This window comes from Pipistrellus hanaki, assembly GCF_964339955.1.
Source record: "Pipistrellus hanaki genome assembly, chromosome: X".
In the NCBI taxonomy this organism is placed as follows: domain Eukaryota; kingdom Metazoa; phylum Chordata; class Mammalia; order Chiroptera; family Vespertilionidae; genus Pipistrellus; species Pipistrellus hanaki.
The window spans coordinates 48,466,070-48,485,368 of NC_140524.1; the positions used below are offsets into that span (position 1 = coordinate 48,466,070).

The following is a 19,299-nucleotide window of genomic DNA, read 5'->3' on the forward strand; positions in this document are numbered from 1 at the left end:
TCTCTGGTAACCAGTCATTGTTTAATAGCATGCTGTTTAGTTTCCATGTGTTCTATTTTTTGGGTTGTTTTTATTGTAGTTGATTTCCAGTTTCGTTTTGTTTTTTGCCACTGTGATCTGAGAAGATGCTTGATATGATTTCTATCTTCTTGAATTTGAAGAGGCTTTGCTTATGACCCAATATATGGTTTATCTTTGAAAATGAACCATGTGCACTTGAGAAGAATGTATATTCTGTGGCTTTGGGGTGAAATGTTCTGAAGATGTCAACTAATTCCATCTGGTCTAATGAGTCATTTAGGATTGATATTTCTTTGCTGATTTTTTGTTTAGATCATTTGTCCAATGATGATAGTGGGTTATTAAAGTGTCCTACTATGTATGTATTGCTGTCAATCTCTCCCTTGTTATCCTCCAGGAGGTTTGTTTTTTTTATGTATTTGGGTGCTCCTGTATTGGGTGCATATATGTTTACCAGAGTTATTTCTTCTTGTTTGATTGCTCCCTTTAGTATTATTAAGTGGTCTTCCTTATCTCTTAATATGTCTTTCACTTTGATATCTAATTTGTCAGATATAAGTATTGCTACCACAGCTTTTAATTCATTTCCATTCACCTGAAAAATCTTTTTCCATCCTTTCACCCTCAGTCTGTGTGCTGAGGTGGATTTTTTCTAGACAGCAGCTATATGGGTCATTTTTTTTTTATCCAATCCATTACCCCATGTTTTGATTGGGGCATTTAATCCATTTACATTTATAGTTATTATTGATAGTTACTTATTTGTCACCATTTTTATTCTTTACCCCTGTGTTCCTTTTTTACTATTTATTTATTTATTTATTTATTTATTTATTTACAGCAGACCCTTTAGCATTTCTTGCATTGCTGGTTTGTTGGTAATAAATTACCTTAGTCCTTTTTTGTCTGTGAAGCTCCTGATATCACCTTCAATTTTGATTGATAGCCTTGCTGCATCCAGAATTCTTGAATTCAGACCCTTTCTTTGCATGACTTTGTATATTTTATTCCATTCCCTTGTGGACTGATGAGTTTCTGTTGCAAAATCAGTTGCTAGTCTGATGCGGGTTCCTTTGTATGTAACTTTCCGTCTCTCTCTGGCCGCTTTTAAGATTCTTACTTTGTCATTGGTGTTTGCCAATGTAATTATAATGTGTCTTGAAGTAGGTCTTTTGGGGTTCATTTTGCTTTGTACTCTGTGAGCTTCTTGGATTTGTGTGGGTTTTTTCTTCCCTATATCAGGGAAGTTTTTTGTCATTATTTCTTCAAACAGGTTTTCTATTCCTTGCTCAGTTTCCTCTTTTTCTGGCACCTTATTATATGTTGTTTTGTTTTGTGTTTTCCCAAAGTTCCCTTAGGCTCTCCTCCTGATTTTTAATTTATTTTCTAGAAACTTCTCTACTTGTGTATTTTTTATACCTTGTCTTCTAGTTCACTGATATGGTCCTCTCCTTCTTCTAGTCTACTCTTGATGCTTTCTATTGAGTTCTTTACTTCAGTGATGTCATTTTTCATTTCTTTTTGGTTCTTCATTTCCTCTTGGTTCTTACTCATATTGTTGAATTTGTCTTCCATTCTTTTCAGCCACCTTATGACCATTTCTCTGAATATTTTCTCTGACAGCTTGCTTGCCTTTATTTCGTTTACTTTCTTTTCTGGTGATGCCTGCTTTTCTTTCATATGCGGGCTGTTTCTTTGTCTCCCCATGGTCTCTTTTCTCTGGGTGTCTGGTTATGTAGTTCTCTCTCTCCGGTGTTGATTTAAAGGCACAAAATACAACACAACCAGGTACAATGCACAAAGTACTGAACAGGAATGTATTCACAATATTGATAACTTCAAATAAAGGTGACCACCAGAGAAAGGCAGATTAGGGAATAGGAGAGAAATAAGAAGAGCGAAAAAAATAAAAAAGAAAGGAGTTCCAAAATGAAATTGGGAAAAGGAAAAAAAAAAGTAAGAGAGAAAAGAAAGAGAATAAGAAAGAAAAGGGGAACAAACTGTATATATGGGGAGAAAACTCCATTAGAACATTCACTAATCCCAACAAATGCCAGCAACAAGTACCTGGAGATTATTACAAACTACAAAGAACAACTAATATCAAGTGAAGTGAGGGAAAACAGAAGCAAAAAACAAAGAAAACAAGAAAACAAAACAAAACAAAAATAATAAGCAAAACAATCTCACAAAAAAATCTATATAATTAACATTCAGGCAAACAACAAAAGGACAAAGAGAAAAACAATTTTTTTGCATAGTGAAGACAGAGAAGAAAGAGGTGTGTATGGACTTGGAGCAGGGGGTTAGAAATTAGATATATAAGTAGGGTGAAATTTTAACAGGGGGTAAAAGAAAGAATAGGGAAAATCTAAAGCAGTAAAAGGGTAATAGAAATAGGACACCAAGCGGGGAAGAGTTAGGAAGAGAGTGATGGCATAAAGATAGAGTTGAGATAGTGAAAAGATGCTAAAGGAAAGATCAAAATAGAATGTAGAACACTAATCCCAAAGTAAAATAAAGAGAAAATAAAATGGCACTTTAAAAAAATGGTAAAATAGTAGTAGTAATAACAGTGATTGAAAATAAAAATGTAATAATTAAAAACGTAAAATCAAGTGAGGAAAAAAGAAAAAAAAATAGTTTCTTAAATAAAAGATAAAAAAAAATTTAAATGAAAAATAAAAATATAAAATATAAATTGTGCAGTAGTGAAGGTCATTCACTTCCTCTATTGTTCTGTTTGGCACACCTGTTTCCTAGTCAGGAGAGTATTGAGTTCCCTGCATTCCACTGCTCCCAAGTGTTGTAAGTCAGTCCTGATTTTTAAGCAGGCAGTGTCTTAATTTCTTGTATTCCTTTATTTGTGATTACATAAGAGACAATTTGTGATTCCCTTGGTGGCAGTGTTTCTCAGTTGACCTCCGGGTCTATAGGGCCTCTCTCTCCTGTGATTAGATCTTGCTTTCCCTGTGGGACTCATTACCAGTTTGTGGGATTAGGCTGTCCTAGAGTTGGTTATCCAATGGTCACTCCCCGTTCTGATCCCCAGGTTCCAGAAAAACAACTTTCCCCTGCAGTCTCCCAGGGTGTCCCAATTGGGTGATCCTATGTATCTGGCTTAGTAATCAGAAGCAAGGATTTGAAGAGAGAAAAGCCCAAGTGTGTGAATTCCCTTTTTCCCCCTAGGGTGTAAGCAGCTGGCACACTTTTAAAATATTTTTAGGCTGTCCTTTTGTGTCAGATCAAAATGGGCTGCTTTTTAGAGATCCCTTCTGTTAACAGCTCTGAGGACACCCTTCCACATTCAAGGATCATGCCAGCCCCAACAGCCACGGATTTTTCTAGGAGCAGACTTCCCTAGTCCTCCAGCTCCCGCAGTGTGTGCATTTCTCTCTCCTGCAGGGAGCAAAGACCTCACCTTATCCCAGGCAAAATCTGACCTTTCCATGGTGGACTGTAGACCCCGTGTTTGTGCCAACTGGGGACTGGTGTTCTGGGGTTCGCAGCTGTTCAGTGGGTGCTGCAGTTGTAGATTTTCAGGCTTCTGATAACACCCACTTTCCCCTTCAAAATCAATGTTTAATAGCAAATTTCTTTGACTCCATGGATTACTGATTCTTTTTTTTTTTAAAAAATATATTTTATTGATTTTTTACAGAGAGGAAGGGAGAGAGACAGAGAGACAGAAACGTCGATGAGAGAGAAACATCGACCAGCTGCCTCCTGCCCACCCCCCACCGGGGAGTTGCCTGCAACCAACGTACATGCCCTTGACCAGGATCGAACCCGGGACCCCCCAGTCCATAGACCAACGCTCCACCACTAAGCCAAACCGGCTTCGGCCATGGATTACTGATTCTAAAGTAATTACAGACCTTTAAAAAAGCTAGAGGCAATAAATACTCGTCGGTGGCAGGAATGTGGATGAGAGGTGTGTTCCTGGGAGAATTCCCAGTGTAGACAGAACCTTCTTAACCTCCAATCTACATGGGAGAATATGTTTAGGAGGAGAGAAAAACATCAATGTGAGAGAGAAACATTGATACATCAATTGATTGCTTCCCATATGCACCGCCACCAGGGATCAAACCCACAATCTACTGTAGGTATGTGCCCTGACTGGGAATCGAACCTGAAACCTTTTGATGTATGGGACAGTACTCTAACCAACTGAGCCACCTGGCCAGGGCAAAATTAATTTTTTTTACATCGACAGTAAAGCCATGGTTTTTGTCAGAAAGAATGGGGTTTCAAAATACATGAGAACAATAACTTAATTGAAGTGACGGTTACACGACTGCATGCAATTGTCAAAATTGATAGAACTGTACACTTAAAAAGATGAATTTTACTCTATATAACTTTTATCTCAATCAATTTTAACTGAGTACATGAGAGTAGATATTTATTTATTTTTTAAAATATATTTTATTGATTTTTTACAGAGAGGAATGGAGAGGGATAGAGAGTTAGAAACATCAATGAGATAAAAATATCTATCAGCTGCCTCCTGCACACCCCCCACTGGGGATGTGCCCACAACCAACGTACATGCCCTTGCCCAGAATCAAACCTGGGACCTTTCAATCTGCAGGCCAATGCTCTATCCACTGAGCCAAACCAGTCAGGGCCAGATGTTTATTTTTAATTGAGATATAACTCACATACCTTAAGGTCCCCAATTTAAAGTGTACATTTCAGTGCTTATTAATATATTTACAAAATTGTGAAAACATCATCACTGACTTCAAAACATTTTCATAACACCAAAAGAAACTCCTTGTTCAGCCAGGACTGGTTTGGCTCAGTGGATAGAGTGTCGGCCTGCGGACTGAAAGGTCCCTGGCTCGATTCCGGTCAAGGGCATGTACCTTGGTTACGGGCACATCCCCAGTAGGGGGTGTGCAAGAGGCAGCTGATTGATGATTCTCTCTCATCAATGTTTCTAACTCTCTATCCCTCTCTCTTCCTCTCTGTGAAAAATCAATAAAATATATTTTAAAAACAAAGCAAAAAACTCCTTGTTCATTAGCAGTCACTCCACATTTCTCCTTCTCTTTATTCTCTAACAACCATATGTCTACTTCCTTTTTTTTCATAGTTTTTATTATGGCAAAATACACATACTTACCATCTTAACTTCTTAAGTGTACAGTTCATTGGTATTAAGTACATTCATATTGTTAAGCAACCATCACCACCATCCATCTCAAAAACTCTTTTCATCTTGCAAAATGAAACTCTATACCCATTAAGCAATAATTCCCCATGCACCCCATCAGCCCCTGGCAACCACCAATCTACTTTCTGTTTCTTTGATTTTGACTACTCTAAGTACTTCACAAAAGTTAAATCATACATTGTCTGTCTTTTTGTGATTAGATTTCACTGACCATAATGTCCTCAAGCTTTATCCAAGTTTTAGCATGTATCAGAATTCTTTCCCTTTTTAAGGTTGAATTGTATTCCAGTGTATGTGTATACTACATTTTGCTTTTCCATTCAACCATTAATGGGCATTTGTGCTGCTTCCACATATTAGCAATAGTGATTTATAGTCTAGAGTGGCTCCCCTTATCCACAGGGGATACATTTCAAGACACCCCCCCCAAGGATGCCTAAAACCATGGATGGTAGTGAACCTTATACAGTATACAGTATGTTTTTTTTTCCTATATATACATAACTATGATAAAGTTTAATTTATAAATTAGGCACAGAAAAAGATTAACAACAATAACAAAATAGAACAATTATAACAATACATTATAATGAAAGTTATGTGGGTGTGATTTCTCTCAAGATATCTTATTATACTCTACACTAGAGGCTTAGTGCACAAATTTGTGCACCAATGGGGTGCTTCAGCCTGGCCTGTGGGATCAGGCTAAAACAGGATCTCCAACATCCCCCAAAGGGTCCCAAATTGTGAGAGGGCGCAGGCCAGGCTGAGAGACCCCACCAGTGCATGATCAGGGCCAGGGAGGGACCATGGGAGGACCCCAGGGCATGTCCAGCCCTTCTAACTCAGTCCCAATTGGCTATACCCCAGCAACAAACTAACCTACCAGTCGGAGAATCTGTCCCCTGGTGATCAGTACATGTCATAGCGAGATGTTGAGTGGCCTTAGCATATCATTAGCATATTAATTAGCTTTGATTGGTTGAACAGATGACTGGACACTTAGCATATTAGGCTTTTATTATATAGGATATTGTATGAATATGGTGTACAAAGGGATGATTCATTTTCTGAGTGGGTTGGAGCAGGCCAGTGTGAGATTTCATCTCATTACTCAGAACAGTATGCAATTTAAAACTTATGAATTGTTTATTTCTGGAATTTTTCATTTAATATTTTTGGACCATATTTGACTGTAGTTAACTAAAATTACAGATAAGAAGGGGGGGCTACTTTATTTTATTTAACTATGCATTAGTATAGCCATCCTTGGTCTCTTTAAGTTACTATTTATATGGAATATTCTTTTTCATCCTTTTACTTTCTACCTACTTGTGTCTTTGTATCTAAATTTAGTTTCATGTACACAGAAAATATTTGGATCATATCTTTTTTTAGACATTTCAACACTTTTACTTATTTATTTTTTGTTTGTTTGTTTGTTTTTGTTAATCCTCATCCGAGGATATTTTCCCATTGACTTTTAGAGAGAATGGAAGAGAGAAGTAAAAACAGAGAGAAACACATCGATTGGTTGCCTTCTGCATGATCCCTGACCAGGGCCTGGGCCCGGGGAGGAGCCTGCAATCAAGGTACATGCCCTTGTTGGGAATTGAACCCAGGACCCTTTGTTTCACAGGCTGATGCTGAACCAAATCTGCTAGGGCTGGATCATGTTTTTTTTTGTTGTTGTTGTTGTTTTCCCCCAATCTACCAATCTCTGTCTTTTGATTGGAGAGTTTAATCTATTTACATTTAAAGTAAGTACTGATAAGGAGGGTCTTCTGTCATTTTGCTATTTGTTTTCTTTATGCTTTATAGATTTTGTGACCCTCATTTTCTACATTATTGTCTTCTTTTATGTTCAGTGAATTTTTCATAGTAAAACATTTAAATCTCATTTTCTTTTGTGCATATTTTATAGCTATTTTCTTTGTTTTTGCCACAGAGATTACACAATCCTATGATCAGGAGCAGCAAACAGCTATTAGAGCACAGATCCCTGATATTTTAAGGACAGAGTCCTTTTTTGCACACCCTGACTCCTATAATCTACTCTTAGGATGTATGCACAGCTGCCTGTCATTGAGCTAGGGTTGGGGTGGTAGCTACTACTGTGCTAAGAGCTGAAATTTTCCAATTTAGTCTAAGCCTTCCTTTGGAAGTTGCAAGCTTTCAATAGACCCAACAGTTCCAAATAGTTGCACTATACAGATTCTGCCTATGTAATTGTTGTCTAGCTGGGGGAGTAAGATTCTTGGTGCCTTCTACTTCACCATCTTCCCAGAATACTGTCTAATTTACTTCTTTTAAAGTAGGTTTAATGTATAATTTTAAGAGAAAACAAGAAATATTTCTTCATCTGTGACTTGAGGGAAGGATATAAACATAGAGATAGGAACATTGGTAGGTTGTGGGGAAGAACCTCATGTATGATTACTAACAGCTGTGTAGTAGAAGGTCAAAGAGAACTTTGTTGCCTATGGATACTATAACTGCTCTAAGCAACATTTGCATGAAGTGGAACATTTAAAATTTGGACATTTTAGATTTAATATTTGATTGACTTGTAATAGATAGGATACAATATTTGATCCTTTGACTTTCAACTTGGACCTGAATTGTTTACCTGTACTCATCTGACAATCAAATAACTTATCATATTTGGCTCTGTCCTAACTCTGAAATTTAGTCCTCTGTCACTTTTCTAATATCAACTCCCTACTCCCTGTAATTCTAAAATCCCTGAAATTTTTGAGAACAGTACTTCTTAGGACATAACCATTTTACCATTTCAATCAATGCAACTATTCAGGATTCTGATTATCATTTTGACATATAATTTGCAAGGTGGTGGATTCCCATCCTAGATCCTGTAAGTGTTGATATTCAAACCTATGCTGAATATTCTAAATTGTTGGCTTCTGTTAGATGAGAACATCTCATGGGTCACAAAGTTGTTCAACAAATTCTCAACATTGACATACTTCTTCTTTCAGGTTGACAATAAATGCCCTTGCCCAGAAACTCAATATTTATTGGAAGGAAAAGACTTCCCAAGAGAACTTTGAAACCTCAGCTATAGCCAGGATAATACCGTGAGTAATAAATATCTCTCTATATAAAAGGCTAATATGCAAAGTGTCCCCTCAGGAGTTCAAAAGGGACACCGGGAGTTAGATTGCTCGTTATGACATGTGCTGACCACCAGGGGGCAGTGTGGAATGAAGGAGGGCCCTGACTGGCAACTAGGAGGCCCCAATCAACCCTGATTACTGGCCAGGCCTAGGGAACCTACCTGTGCACAAATTTTGTGCACTGGCCCTCTAGTAAAATATAAAAGTATTTGGGAAGCAAATTGAACAAAAAGGATGGTGCTTTTCACATAAGGAAGTTTAATGCACTAAAACTGGGAAGTCACCAGTACTAATTTTATTATTTTCTAGACCTTTTCATTCTGGTTTAACACTTGTGTGGTCTAGATCATAAATATAAAGAGTTTAGTATGTTCAGTTTACCCTATAGGCAATATGATATAGTGGAAGATGATGGACATTTAAATCAGATACTCCAGGGTTGAAAATCTGGATCTGCTTCTTAATAGTTGGATGAGCTTGGGTAAGTAACTCATCTAACCGCTATGAATATAATAAATTAGATGATATAACATTTTTTAGCATAGTGCCTGGCATATAGTAGATATTCAGAAATGTTAGCAAACTTACCTGCTTTTTATTTCTAGTGAACATTGTTGGAATTGTACCAAGGAATTTGACAATGGAAGTAGAGAACCCAGCATATCAGAGAAAAAAAGAATTATGGATGAGGATGAAATACCTCAGTAGTCCAGGAAAGGAGCATAATACAGAGAATAGAATGTGTAACAACATATATACAGTCAGTTACACCACCATCAAGACAAAGATTAGAGTACTATTAACAGTTCATTTTGAGGTAGGCAGCCCCTTATGTCTTTTTTAAATGGAAATCATCAGGAAAATACATGATATAAAATTTTGTTTCAAATACTATCTGATTGCTATATAAATATCACTATCTTATTCTAAATATCTTTCTCATGACCAACCTCCATGGTTTTCAAAGACATAAAAGTTAAAATGAGATGCCATTTTTGGTCTTTCAAATAAGCAATGATTAATGCATTGGAACAGTTGTTCATATATTGCTGGAGTGTATATACTGTATATGTACACTATATATAATATATACACACACACACACACACACACACACACACTAATAAAAGAGAAAAATGCTAATTGACCGTACCTTCACTATACCCACAGCCAATCAAAGCGAGCATGCAAATTTACCCAACAAAGATGGCGGTTAATTTGCATATATGGAGAGAAGGAGGAGTGAAGACTGAAAACAGCATAGAAGGAAGAGGGAGGAAAAGCAGAAAGCAAGGCGGCTGCCAGAGGGAAACCGCGGGTGGGGCTGGGTGGGGGGGCGGTGGCTGCGGCACACGCCGCGGTCGCTTGTAGGAATATTCCTGCAATGGGCTCCTAATACACACACACACACACACACACACACACACACACACACACTATATAAAAGGCTAAGTGACCAATCATACATCCACCAATACGTCCGACCATCTGACCAGCAGGTACATATCTGGTACATATGATGCACACTGGTAATTTAAAAATAAACATTGACTCACGCATGCGTGAGACATATAAAACTTATACTGGTGCCAATAGCACGCATGTGTTTCGATCTGTCTTTGTCAATGTGAATTTGTGTGGGATCCCTTATCACGACCCGTGTGGTTCAGGGCCCATTCAGGGTCCGGTTTCTGGAGAAGGCCACACACTAAAATGAAGAGAGAAACTGGAAAATAGTTAATTTGGGAAAATGAGGGCCAGGCAGGAAGTCCACCTCTAGTGGGAAGACTAACCCATGCTCTGGCCTTTTACCATTCCTTTTATTGAGATTCTGAAACAAAGACATCTCTTAGGCGGGAAGTTCCAACAACAGAAAATCAACAAGAATTTACATTTACATATGATTAACAAATTAAAGTTGCCTCAACCACCACTATCTCAACTAGACAATGATTTAATAGCTCCGACCATTCAGAGCCATCAAGGTTGGCCAGCTCTTTCTACATTTTACTACCAGGGAACAAATGTTTGGTTTTGGTTAGCCAGCTCTTTTTACATTTTACCACCAGTGACTTAACTTTAGAGTCAATGAGTTAATAGCTCTGACCTTTCAGAGCCATCAAGCCTGGCTAGCTCTTTTTACATTTTATTACCAGTGACAATGTTAGGTTTCAGTTCCCAGCAAATTTGGTTGACACTTCTATTATAGAGAAAGGGTGAATAGCAATATTAAAATATTTTTTCTAATTAGTTTCCTTTCAATGTGCACAAATCCATGCACCAGGCCACTATTATATATATTAAAGAATCTTTCTGGAAGAAGAATTGTAATAATGATGATCATTTATTGAGTATTTACTTATATTCTAGGTACTGGTCTAAATTTTCTAATTATATTTACATGTATTCATCATAAAAATCCTATGAGATAGAAAGATAATATTATTTCTTCTTTACAAATGTAGACACTGGTAACTGAGAGCTTAAGTAACTTGCTCAAGATTAGACAGGTACAAAATGGTAGATCAAAAGTTCAAATATAGGCAATTGGGCTCCAAAGCACAAGATCTTAACCATGACTCGTCAGGAAGGATGCAATTAGGATTATATTGTATAGCCCTTTCAATTACCTATTTATTACAAACACAAGCTGAAAAGCCTTTCCTACCATGGTCTGCATGTAACCTGAGTCAGGGAGTTACTGTCTTTAATGTTTCCCCATAAGAGAGTAATATTGACGTGCATCTGCAAGAGACTCTTCTGTGTATGTGCATGACTTGTATGCATACATATAAGCATAACCAATGGACACAAGACACTGGGGGGGGGTGGGATGAGGGCATGTGTCAGGGGATAGGGGAGACTGGGGAGAGGTCAATTGGGGGAAAAGGAGACACATGTACTACTATTTGTAATACGTTAAACAATAAACACACGCACACACACACAAACAAACACAAAACACCAAAACTAATATGACCTTTCCTCTCCCCTCTCACTACTGCTGAAACTGCTTTTTCTGCTCTGGTTCTAAATAAAACAGTGGCTGAAGGGAAATATATAGACACCAGAGGTCAGGCCTGAGCTCAGAGTTTAGAAGTTCTAAAGCTGAAACAACCTGGAGCTAGAAGATAAGAAGCTATATATCCAAAAATCTGTATGAATTATCTTATTAACAGAGCTTTAAACAAGAAGAGTACATTATATTTGAGTGGTAGAATTATGAGTGTCTTTTATTTTCTTTTTAGATCTTTCTGTATTTCCATTTTTTTCTATAATGAGATGATTATTATAACTAGAAATAAAGCACTATCTACCAAGATAAGGAAAATATTGAACTAAAATGTACAAAAAACACATCACTCTATTGAAATATCTAGTATAAGTGTAACACAAAACCCACCCTAGGTTAAATTACATGTTTTTCAAATTGGTCCTACGTGCCCATCTACCCTCTTTCTGTGACTTTTCTCCAGACTTCCTGGTTCCCACTCCTTTCATACCTTAGGTGCTATTTCTGATATACATGGACCACCTCCTTCCACAGAGAAATAGTGAAGGTGACTGGATATGCTTCCTGGAGGTGGGAGGGTGGTGGGGAGAGGGTATGTGTATTAAGAGTAGAACTCTGGCCGAAACCGGTTTGGCTCAGTGGTAGAGCATCGGTCTGCGGACTGAAAGGTCCCGGGTTCGATTCCGGTCAAGGGCATGTACATTGGTTGTGGGCACATCCCTGGTGGGGGGTGTGCAAGAGGCAGCTGGTCGATGTTTCTCTCTCATCGACATTTCTAGCTCTCGCTCTCCCTTCCTCTCTGTAAAAAAATCAATAAAATATATTAAAAAAAAAAAAAAAGAGTAGAACTCTGGAAGAATTTATCTTAATAATTTAACCTACCCTGTTTCCCCGAAAATAAGACAGTGTCTTATATTAATTTTTTTCTCCCAAAGTTGCGGTAGGTCTTATTTTCAGGGAAACACGGTAATTGGCAGACTGGAGCCACCATTTCTAGTTATGAAATTTAATAAAATTTATATTACTTTTTAAGATTAACTTTGGGAACATCAGCCTAATAAAAAAAATTTTAAATATATTTTATTGATTTTTTTACAGAGAGGAAGGGAGAGAGATAGAGAGCCAGAAACGTCGATGAGAGAGAAACATCGACCAGCTGCCTCTTGCACCGCCCCCACCGGGGATGTGCCCACAACCAATGTACATGCCCCTGACCGGAATCAAACCTGGGACCCTTCAGTCCACAGACCGACCCTCTACCACTGAGCCAAACCAGTTTCAGCAACCTAATAAAATTTTGATTAAAGTATAAACAAAGACCAATTTTGAAAGGAAAAATAATAGGTGTAGGGAGTTTATAGTAAGGTGACCAGACGTCCCGCTTTTGGCGGGACAGTCTCAATTTTCAACAATTTGTCCCGCGTCCCATGGTGTTTTAAAATCGGGACTTTTTTAAGACACCGTGGTACACGGGACAAATTGTTAAAAATCGGGACTGCCCCGCCAAAAGCGGGATGTCTGTTCACCTTAGTTTATAGGGAAATGGAGATGTTTTGATGATGATTCTTCAGTGACTTCCACAAATGCATTTTTTTAAAATAAGAGGATATCCTATTTAATAAAAGGCTAATATGCAAATAGACCAAACAGCAGAACAACTGAACAACTGGTCGCTATGACATGTACTGACCACCAGGGAGTGCACGTGGAACATGGCGGACATCAGCTGAGGCTGGATGGTGGAGCAGGTGAGCGGGGGTGCCAGACTAAGGCAGTGCGCTGGTCACTGTCATTGGGGCGAGCCTCTTGTGGTTATTGAAAATTCTTTGCTCCCTCACACTACGGGCCTGCCCAGCACTCTCACTTGCTGCCAGTGCTGGCCCCGCTCACACCTGCTGCTAGCACCATAGCTACTGCTTGCACTTGCTGCCAGTGCCCAGTGCCATCCCTGATTGCTCAGTGCCATCAGCAGGTGCAAGTGGTGGCTGCTGGCCCCAATTGCCCTGGAGGGTTTCTCCACCTCTCCCTGCTCCTGAGGGGCAATCAGGGCTGGCAGCTGCCTCTTGCACCTATTGCCAGCGACTGCTCCATTCGCACCCACTGCTGGCACTGGCCCCACTCACACCCGCAGCTGGTGCTGGAGCCGCTGCTTGCTCACACCTGCTGCAAGAGCCCAGCGCGCCTGTCCCAGTCATCAGTGGGTGCAAGTGGTGCCTGCCGGCCCTGATAGCCCTTTAGAGCTGCTCCTGAGGGGTAATCGGGGCAGCAGCCGCAGCTCGCACCCGCTAACAGCACCAACCCCAATCACTGTGCCATCAGCGGGTGCAAGCAGGTTGGGTGCTGCGGGAGCAGGGTTGCCAGCAGACAGGGGACAAGGAGCCATGGTAGGAGGGGTCAGGCAGGGGCTCAGAGAATGGGCTGAAACCCACCCCTGTGCCCCCAGCAGCCTTGTGGCCCACAGTTCCTTTCAAAGTGCACAAATTTGTGCACTGGGCCCCTAGTCCTATTTAATAAGTGAGTAATGTACAAATTGACAGTACCTCTGCTACACCCACAAGCCACACCCACCAGCCAATCAAGAGCAAGTATGCAAATTAACCCAATCAAGATGGCTACACAGAAGGCTTGGGTTTCCCCAGCAACGGAGGAAGACAAGCTTTCCACCTGCTCTGGCCTGCCTTGGCATCTGCTTGAGGCTACAAAGTTTCAATTATAGAAGATAGATAAATCCCAACAAAAATGACTGCAGCCACGGAGCAAGCAGGAGGCTTGGCTCTGCTCAAGGCTACAAAGTTTCAATTATAGAAGTTAAATAAATCCCAGATACCAGGGCCTCTGCTGGGGTCACCGAGGGTGTGGCCAGCCTGCAAACCACCACAGGCCCCTCGCCCAGGCCACCCCATGCCCCAAGGGAGCCCCCACCCTGATCCAGGATACTCTTCAGGGCAAACCAGCTGACCCTCACCCTTGCACCAGGCTTCTATCCTATCTAATAAAATAATAATATGCAAATTGATCATCACTCCAACACACAAGATGGCTGCCCCCGTGTGGTCAAAGATGGCTGCCCCCATGTGGACACAAGATGGCCAGCAGGAGAGGGCAGTTAGGAGGGATTGGGTCTGCAAGGGAGGGCAATTGTGGGTGATTAGGCCAGCAGGGGAAGGCAGTTAGGGGTGACCAAGCCAGCAGAGGAGGGAAGTTGGGGGCGACCGGGCCTGCAGGGAAGGGCAGTTGTGGAGGACCCAGGCCTTCAGGGGAGGGCAGTTAGGGGCAAACAGGCTGGCAGGGGAACAGATAAACATCAATCAGGCTGGCAGAGGAGTGATTAGTGGGTGATCAAGCTGGCAGGCAGAAGTGGTTAGGGGCAATTAGGAAGGCAGGCAGGTGAGCAGTTGGGAGTCAGCAGTCCTGGTAGGATTGGGCCTAAAAGGACAGTCAGACATCCCTCAAAGGGTCCCAGATTGGAGAGGGTGTAGGCTGGGCTGAGGGACACTCCCCCTCTCCCCCCATTCACAAATTTCGTGCACTGGGCCCCCAGTTTATTAATAAAATCATAGAGGTAGAAAAAGTAATTCCTAGAAGAAATGGGCATAGAAAATATGTTACAGAGATAAAGGAAGGGTCCATGGAGCTTGGGAGTGAGGAAGCTGATGGTAATGCACCTATGGGACAGGGGAAGATGAAGGGGGAGGGGGAAGGGAAAGGAAAAGGGAAAAGCATGGTCATGCTCCCAGGAAGAAGGGCCCACTGGATCCTCTGTCCTAAGGATTTTAAAGGTGGATATTTTAGGGGAGGTTCCAGTGGAAGATCTTAATGGAATATTCAGCAGCTTTTCAGGTATGCCCTTTCATGGTCTAGGTCTCCACTGATTGATTGCCAGAACAGGGGGTCATTATTCAATGCAGTTCATCCTGAGATCGGCCTTGGTATCACTGGTCTGGTTTCCGCTTTTCTGGGCCTGGAGCTGAAATACAACTGAGGCCTAGATATTATCTCTAGGGAGGAAAGGTCAGGGGGTCCAGACCTCATGACCAGCAACCAGAATATGCTAGGGAAAGAAAGACCACCCTGAGGGCAAGATCTGACCCTACAATTGTCCTTTGCTAGGCACCTGGGCTTTCTGCTCTGATGACCTTTTCTACTTGGACCATCATCCTTACTATGCCTAACTGTCTAACTGCCTATCACACCTCCCACCTCAGGGATCTTGGCTCTGAATTCTTTCAGAAAAAAGTGGTGCAGGATCTCTTCTTGAGGGTATTACAGATGTCTTCATTTCCCACTCACTTTTGCCCACCTCCACCTGGCTCCCTCCCCACCTCAGGCCTTCTCCACACTATTGTCTGTGTCCATGGACCAATGCATATAAATTCATTGGTTGACCTCTTACCTCCTCCCATTTTAAACTTATCACAGAATTGAATAAACCAAATAAAATTATTCTTTGGGTTTTATTTCTTGGTAATATTGTAATATATAATTTTTTTCCTATTCATTAATTTTAGAATTAAAGCTAACCTCTTGCTTGCTTAGAGCAAGAGATTCCAGATAAATAATTTTGACCTACATAAATAATGGTAGCTCACCATGTTAATATTTGTTACTATTTTTTATATCCATATCTGGCATAGTTCTATCATTATTTTTTCTGTGACTTTTTAAATAAGTCTTTATTATTCAGATTATTATAGTTATTCCTGTTTTTTCTCCCCATAGCTCCCCTCCACCCAGTTCCCACCCTACCCCATGCCCTTACCTCCCCTCCATTGTCCTCGTCCATAGGTGTTCGATTTTTGTCCAGTCCCTTCCCGTACCCCACACCTCCTTCCCCCCAAGAATTGTCAGTCTACTCCCTTTCTATGCCCCTGACTCTCATATTCACCAGTTTATTCTGTTCATCATATTTTTTCATTCACTTTATTTTTAGATTCACTTGTTGATAGATATGTATTTGTTGTCACTTTGTTATTCATAAATTTTATCTTTACCTTTTTCTTCTTCCTCCTCTTCTTAAAGAATACCCTTCAGCATGTCTGGTATTTAGCATGTCAGTAATACTGGTTTGGTGGTGAATTCATTTAGCTTTTTCTTGTCTGTGAAGCACTTTATCTGACCTTCAATTCTAAATAATAGCTTTGCTGGGTAGAGTAATCTTGGTTGTAGGTTCTTGCTACTCATCACTTTGAATATTTCTTGTCACACCCTTCTGGCCTGCATAGTTTCTGTTGAGAAATCAGCTGACAGTTGTATGGGTACTCCCTTGTAAATAACTGTTTTTCTCTTGCTGCTTTTAAGATTATCTCTTTGTCTTTTGCCCTTGGCATTTTAATTATGATGTGTCTTTTTAATATATATATATATTTTTTTTTAATTGATTTTTTACAGAGAGGAAGAGAGAGGGATAGTTAGAAACATCGATGAGAGAGAAACATCGGTCAGCTGCCTCTTACACACCCCCCACCGGGGATGTGCCCGCAGCCAAGGTACATGTCCTTGACTGGAATCGAACCTGGGACCCTTGAGTTTGCAGGCTGACACTCTATCCACTGAGTCAAACCGGTTAGGGCTATGATGTGTCTTGATGTGATCCTCTTTGGATTCCTCTTGTTTGGAGTTCTGTGTGTTTCCTGGACTTGTAAGTCTATTTCTTTCACCAGGTGGGGGAAGTTTTCTGTCATTATTTCTTCAAATAGGTTTTCAATATCTTGCTCTCTCTCTTTTTCTGGCACCCCCATAATTTAGATGTTGGTACACTTGAAGTTGTCCCAGAGACTCCTTATACTATCTTCATATTTTTGGATTCTTTTTGGTTTTCCAGTTGGGTGTCTTTTGCTTCTTTGTATTTCAAATTTTTTACTTGATTCTTGGGGATTTTCTAGTCTGCTGTTGGATCTCTGTATATTTTTCTTTATTTTGGTCAGTGTATGCTTAATTTCTAATTGGTGGTCCTTTTTCATATCCTTGAGTGTCTCACTAATATTCTCAGAGGTTTCTAGAAGATTCTTGAGTAACCTTATAACTGTGATTTTGAACTCTATACCCAGTAATTTGCTTTCCTCCATTTCTTTCATTTGTGACCTGTTTTTTTTGTTTGTTTGTTTGTTTTGTGTGTGTGTGTGTGTGTGTGTGTCCACATTTTGGCTGCTTCTCTGTGTTGATAGAATGGCTTTGTGTGCTAGGTGTCCTATAGGACCTAGTGGCTTAGCCTCCCCAGTCACCTGAGATGGATGCTCTTGGTGTTCCCCTTTGTAGGCTGTGAGTATAGTCTTGTTGTAGTGAAGCCTTGATTGCTGTTGGTATCACTGGAAGGAATTGACCTCCAGACCAATTGGCTGTGAGGACCAGTTGTGTCTACAATGGGAGAACTGCTGTGCTGGAAACACCCTTATGGAGCTGGACTTGCTTCAGTGGGGCTTTGTTGTTCACTGAGTCTGCCCCCTGAGTGTCTCTTATGGATCTGAAGAGTTGTAATCTGGTTTGGTCTCACTTTGACCACTGGGTGCACTGGCTCTAGGATCTTCAAGGAGGTGCAAAGTCAACCACTGCCTGCGGCCACCCAGCAGGAGCTATAGAGAGATCTGCAGATTCCTCCTCTTAGTTTGGGGTTTAGATGTGCTCAGATGAGGCCCAGCTCTGAAGCAATGCAGGCTGCTGATGAGCATTCTTTTGGAAGCTCTGGGCTTCATTGACCCAGCTCCAGTTTGTTAGATTAGGTTGCAAAAGGTCAGGCCATTTATATGCAAACACCTCTGTGCACAGCTTGGGTTGGGTTGTAAATTGGGTGGGGCATGGTCTCAGGGAATCATGGGTTGGTGCAAACAGCAATGGTTGCCTGTTGGCCCTGCCCCAATAGGTCCCTGGGTCTCTGTGTCCCACGGCCCCATGCAGAAACAATGTGACCACCTCCGAGAGAAAGCTGCCCTCGTGTTCCTGCCTGATGCCAGATAGTCCAGTTTCTTCCTGTATAAGTCTGGGTCTCCAGAGTCTCGCCCAGTACTAGAGTTCAGAGCAGTCAGGAGTTTGTATCTCCCTCCCAATTGAAAAAGACAGCGTACCCAGTTGCCAGCCCATTTCCACTCGCACCTCCATACCTTTGCTCTTCCTCACCTTTGCACCTCCTACCAGTCTAGATGCGTTTTTCTCTTTCTTTCTTGTTGTAGAACTTCCACTCAGCCAGCCTTCCCATGGTTCTGGATGATATCCATTTTTTCTTTTAGTTGTAGTTTTGATGTGGTTGTGCGAGACAGCAAGTTCAGCTGTTTACCAATGCCGCCATCTTGTTTCCTCTCTTTTCTGTGACTTTCAAGATATAAAGTTCTTAGGCTGATATTTTGAAATTATCAAAAGAAATGTGTATATATTTATTTTTAAATATATTTTTATTGATTTCAGAGAGGAAGGGAAAGGGAGAGAGAGAAACATCAATGATGGGAGAGAATTATTGACTGGCTGCCTCCTGCAAGCCTCCCACTGGGGATCGAGCCTGTAGCCCAGGCATGTGTCCTTGACCGGAATCGAACCCAGGACCCTTCAGTCTGCAGGCCGACGCTCTATCCATTGAGAAAAACCAGCTAGGGATATATATATCTGTATCTGTATCTGTATCTAGTTTAAACACTTAGACTGTAACAGTTATAACACATTTCATATATAAAATTATGTTGTTTCGCTTTTAGGTTATGCCTTTCTAATGTAAGACACAATACAGAGCTAAGATATACACAGTCATAATTCTGTTCTTCATTTAGGAAGATTCCTGACCAGACGTGGGTACAGTGTGATGAATGTCTTAAATGGAGGAAGCTTCCTGGCAAGGTTGATCCATCTACATTACCTGCAAGATGGTTTTGTTACTATAATTCCCATCCAAAGTACAGGTAAGCTTGGGACTCAGTATTATGCCAGAGATAACTCCTGATTTTTCTCTATATTCTAAAACA

The 19,299-nt window shown here is 40.6% G+C and overlaps 1 protein-coding gene across 5 annotated transcripts in view; it reads left to right on the plus strand.

Moving 5' to 3' along the window:
* MORC4 (MORC family CW-type zinc finger 4) overlaps nucleotides 1-19,299 on the plus strand; it is a 737,287-nt gene that overhangs the window by 56,036 nt on the left and 661,952 nt on the right. For all 5 annotated transcript variants that reach the window (XM_084870446.1, XM_084870449.1, XM_084870447.1 and 2 more), the window contains 2 exons: nucleotides 8,206-8,304; nucleotides 19,108-19,236. In XM_084870446.1, coding sequence (XP_084726572.1) covers nucleotides 8,206-8,304; nucleotides 19,108-19,236 — 228 coding nt within the window. The remainder of the gene's footprint in view (nucleotides 1-8,205; nucleotides 8,305-19,107; nucleotides 19,237-19,299) is intronic.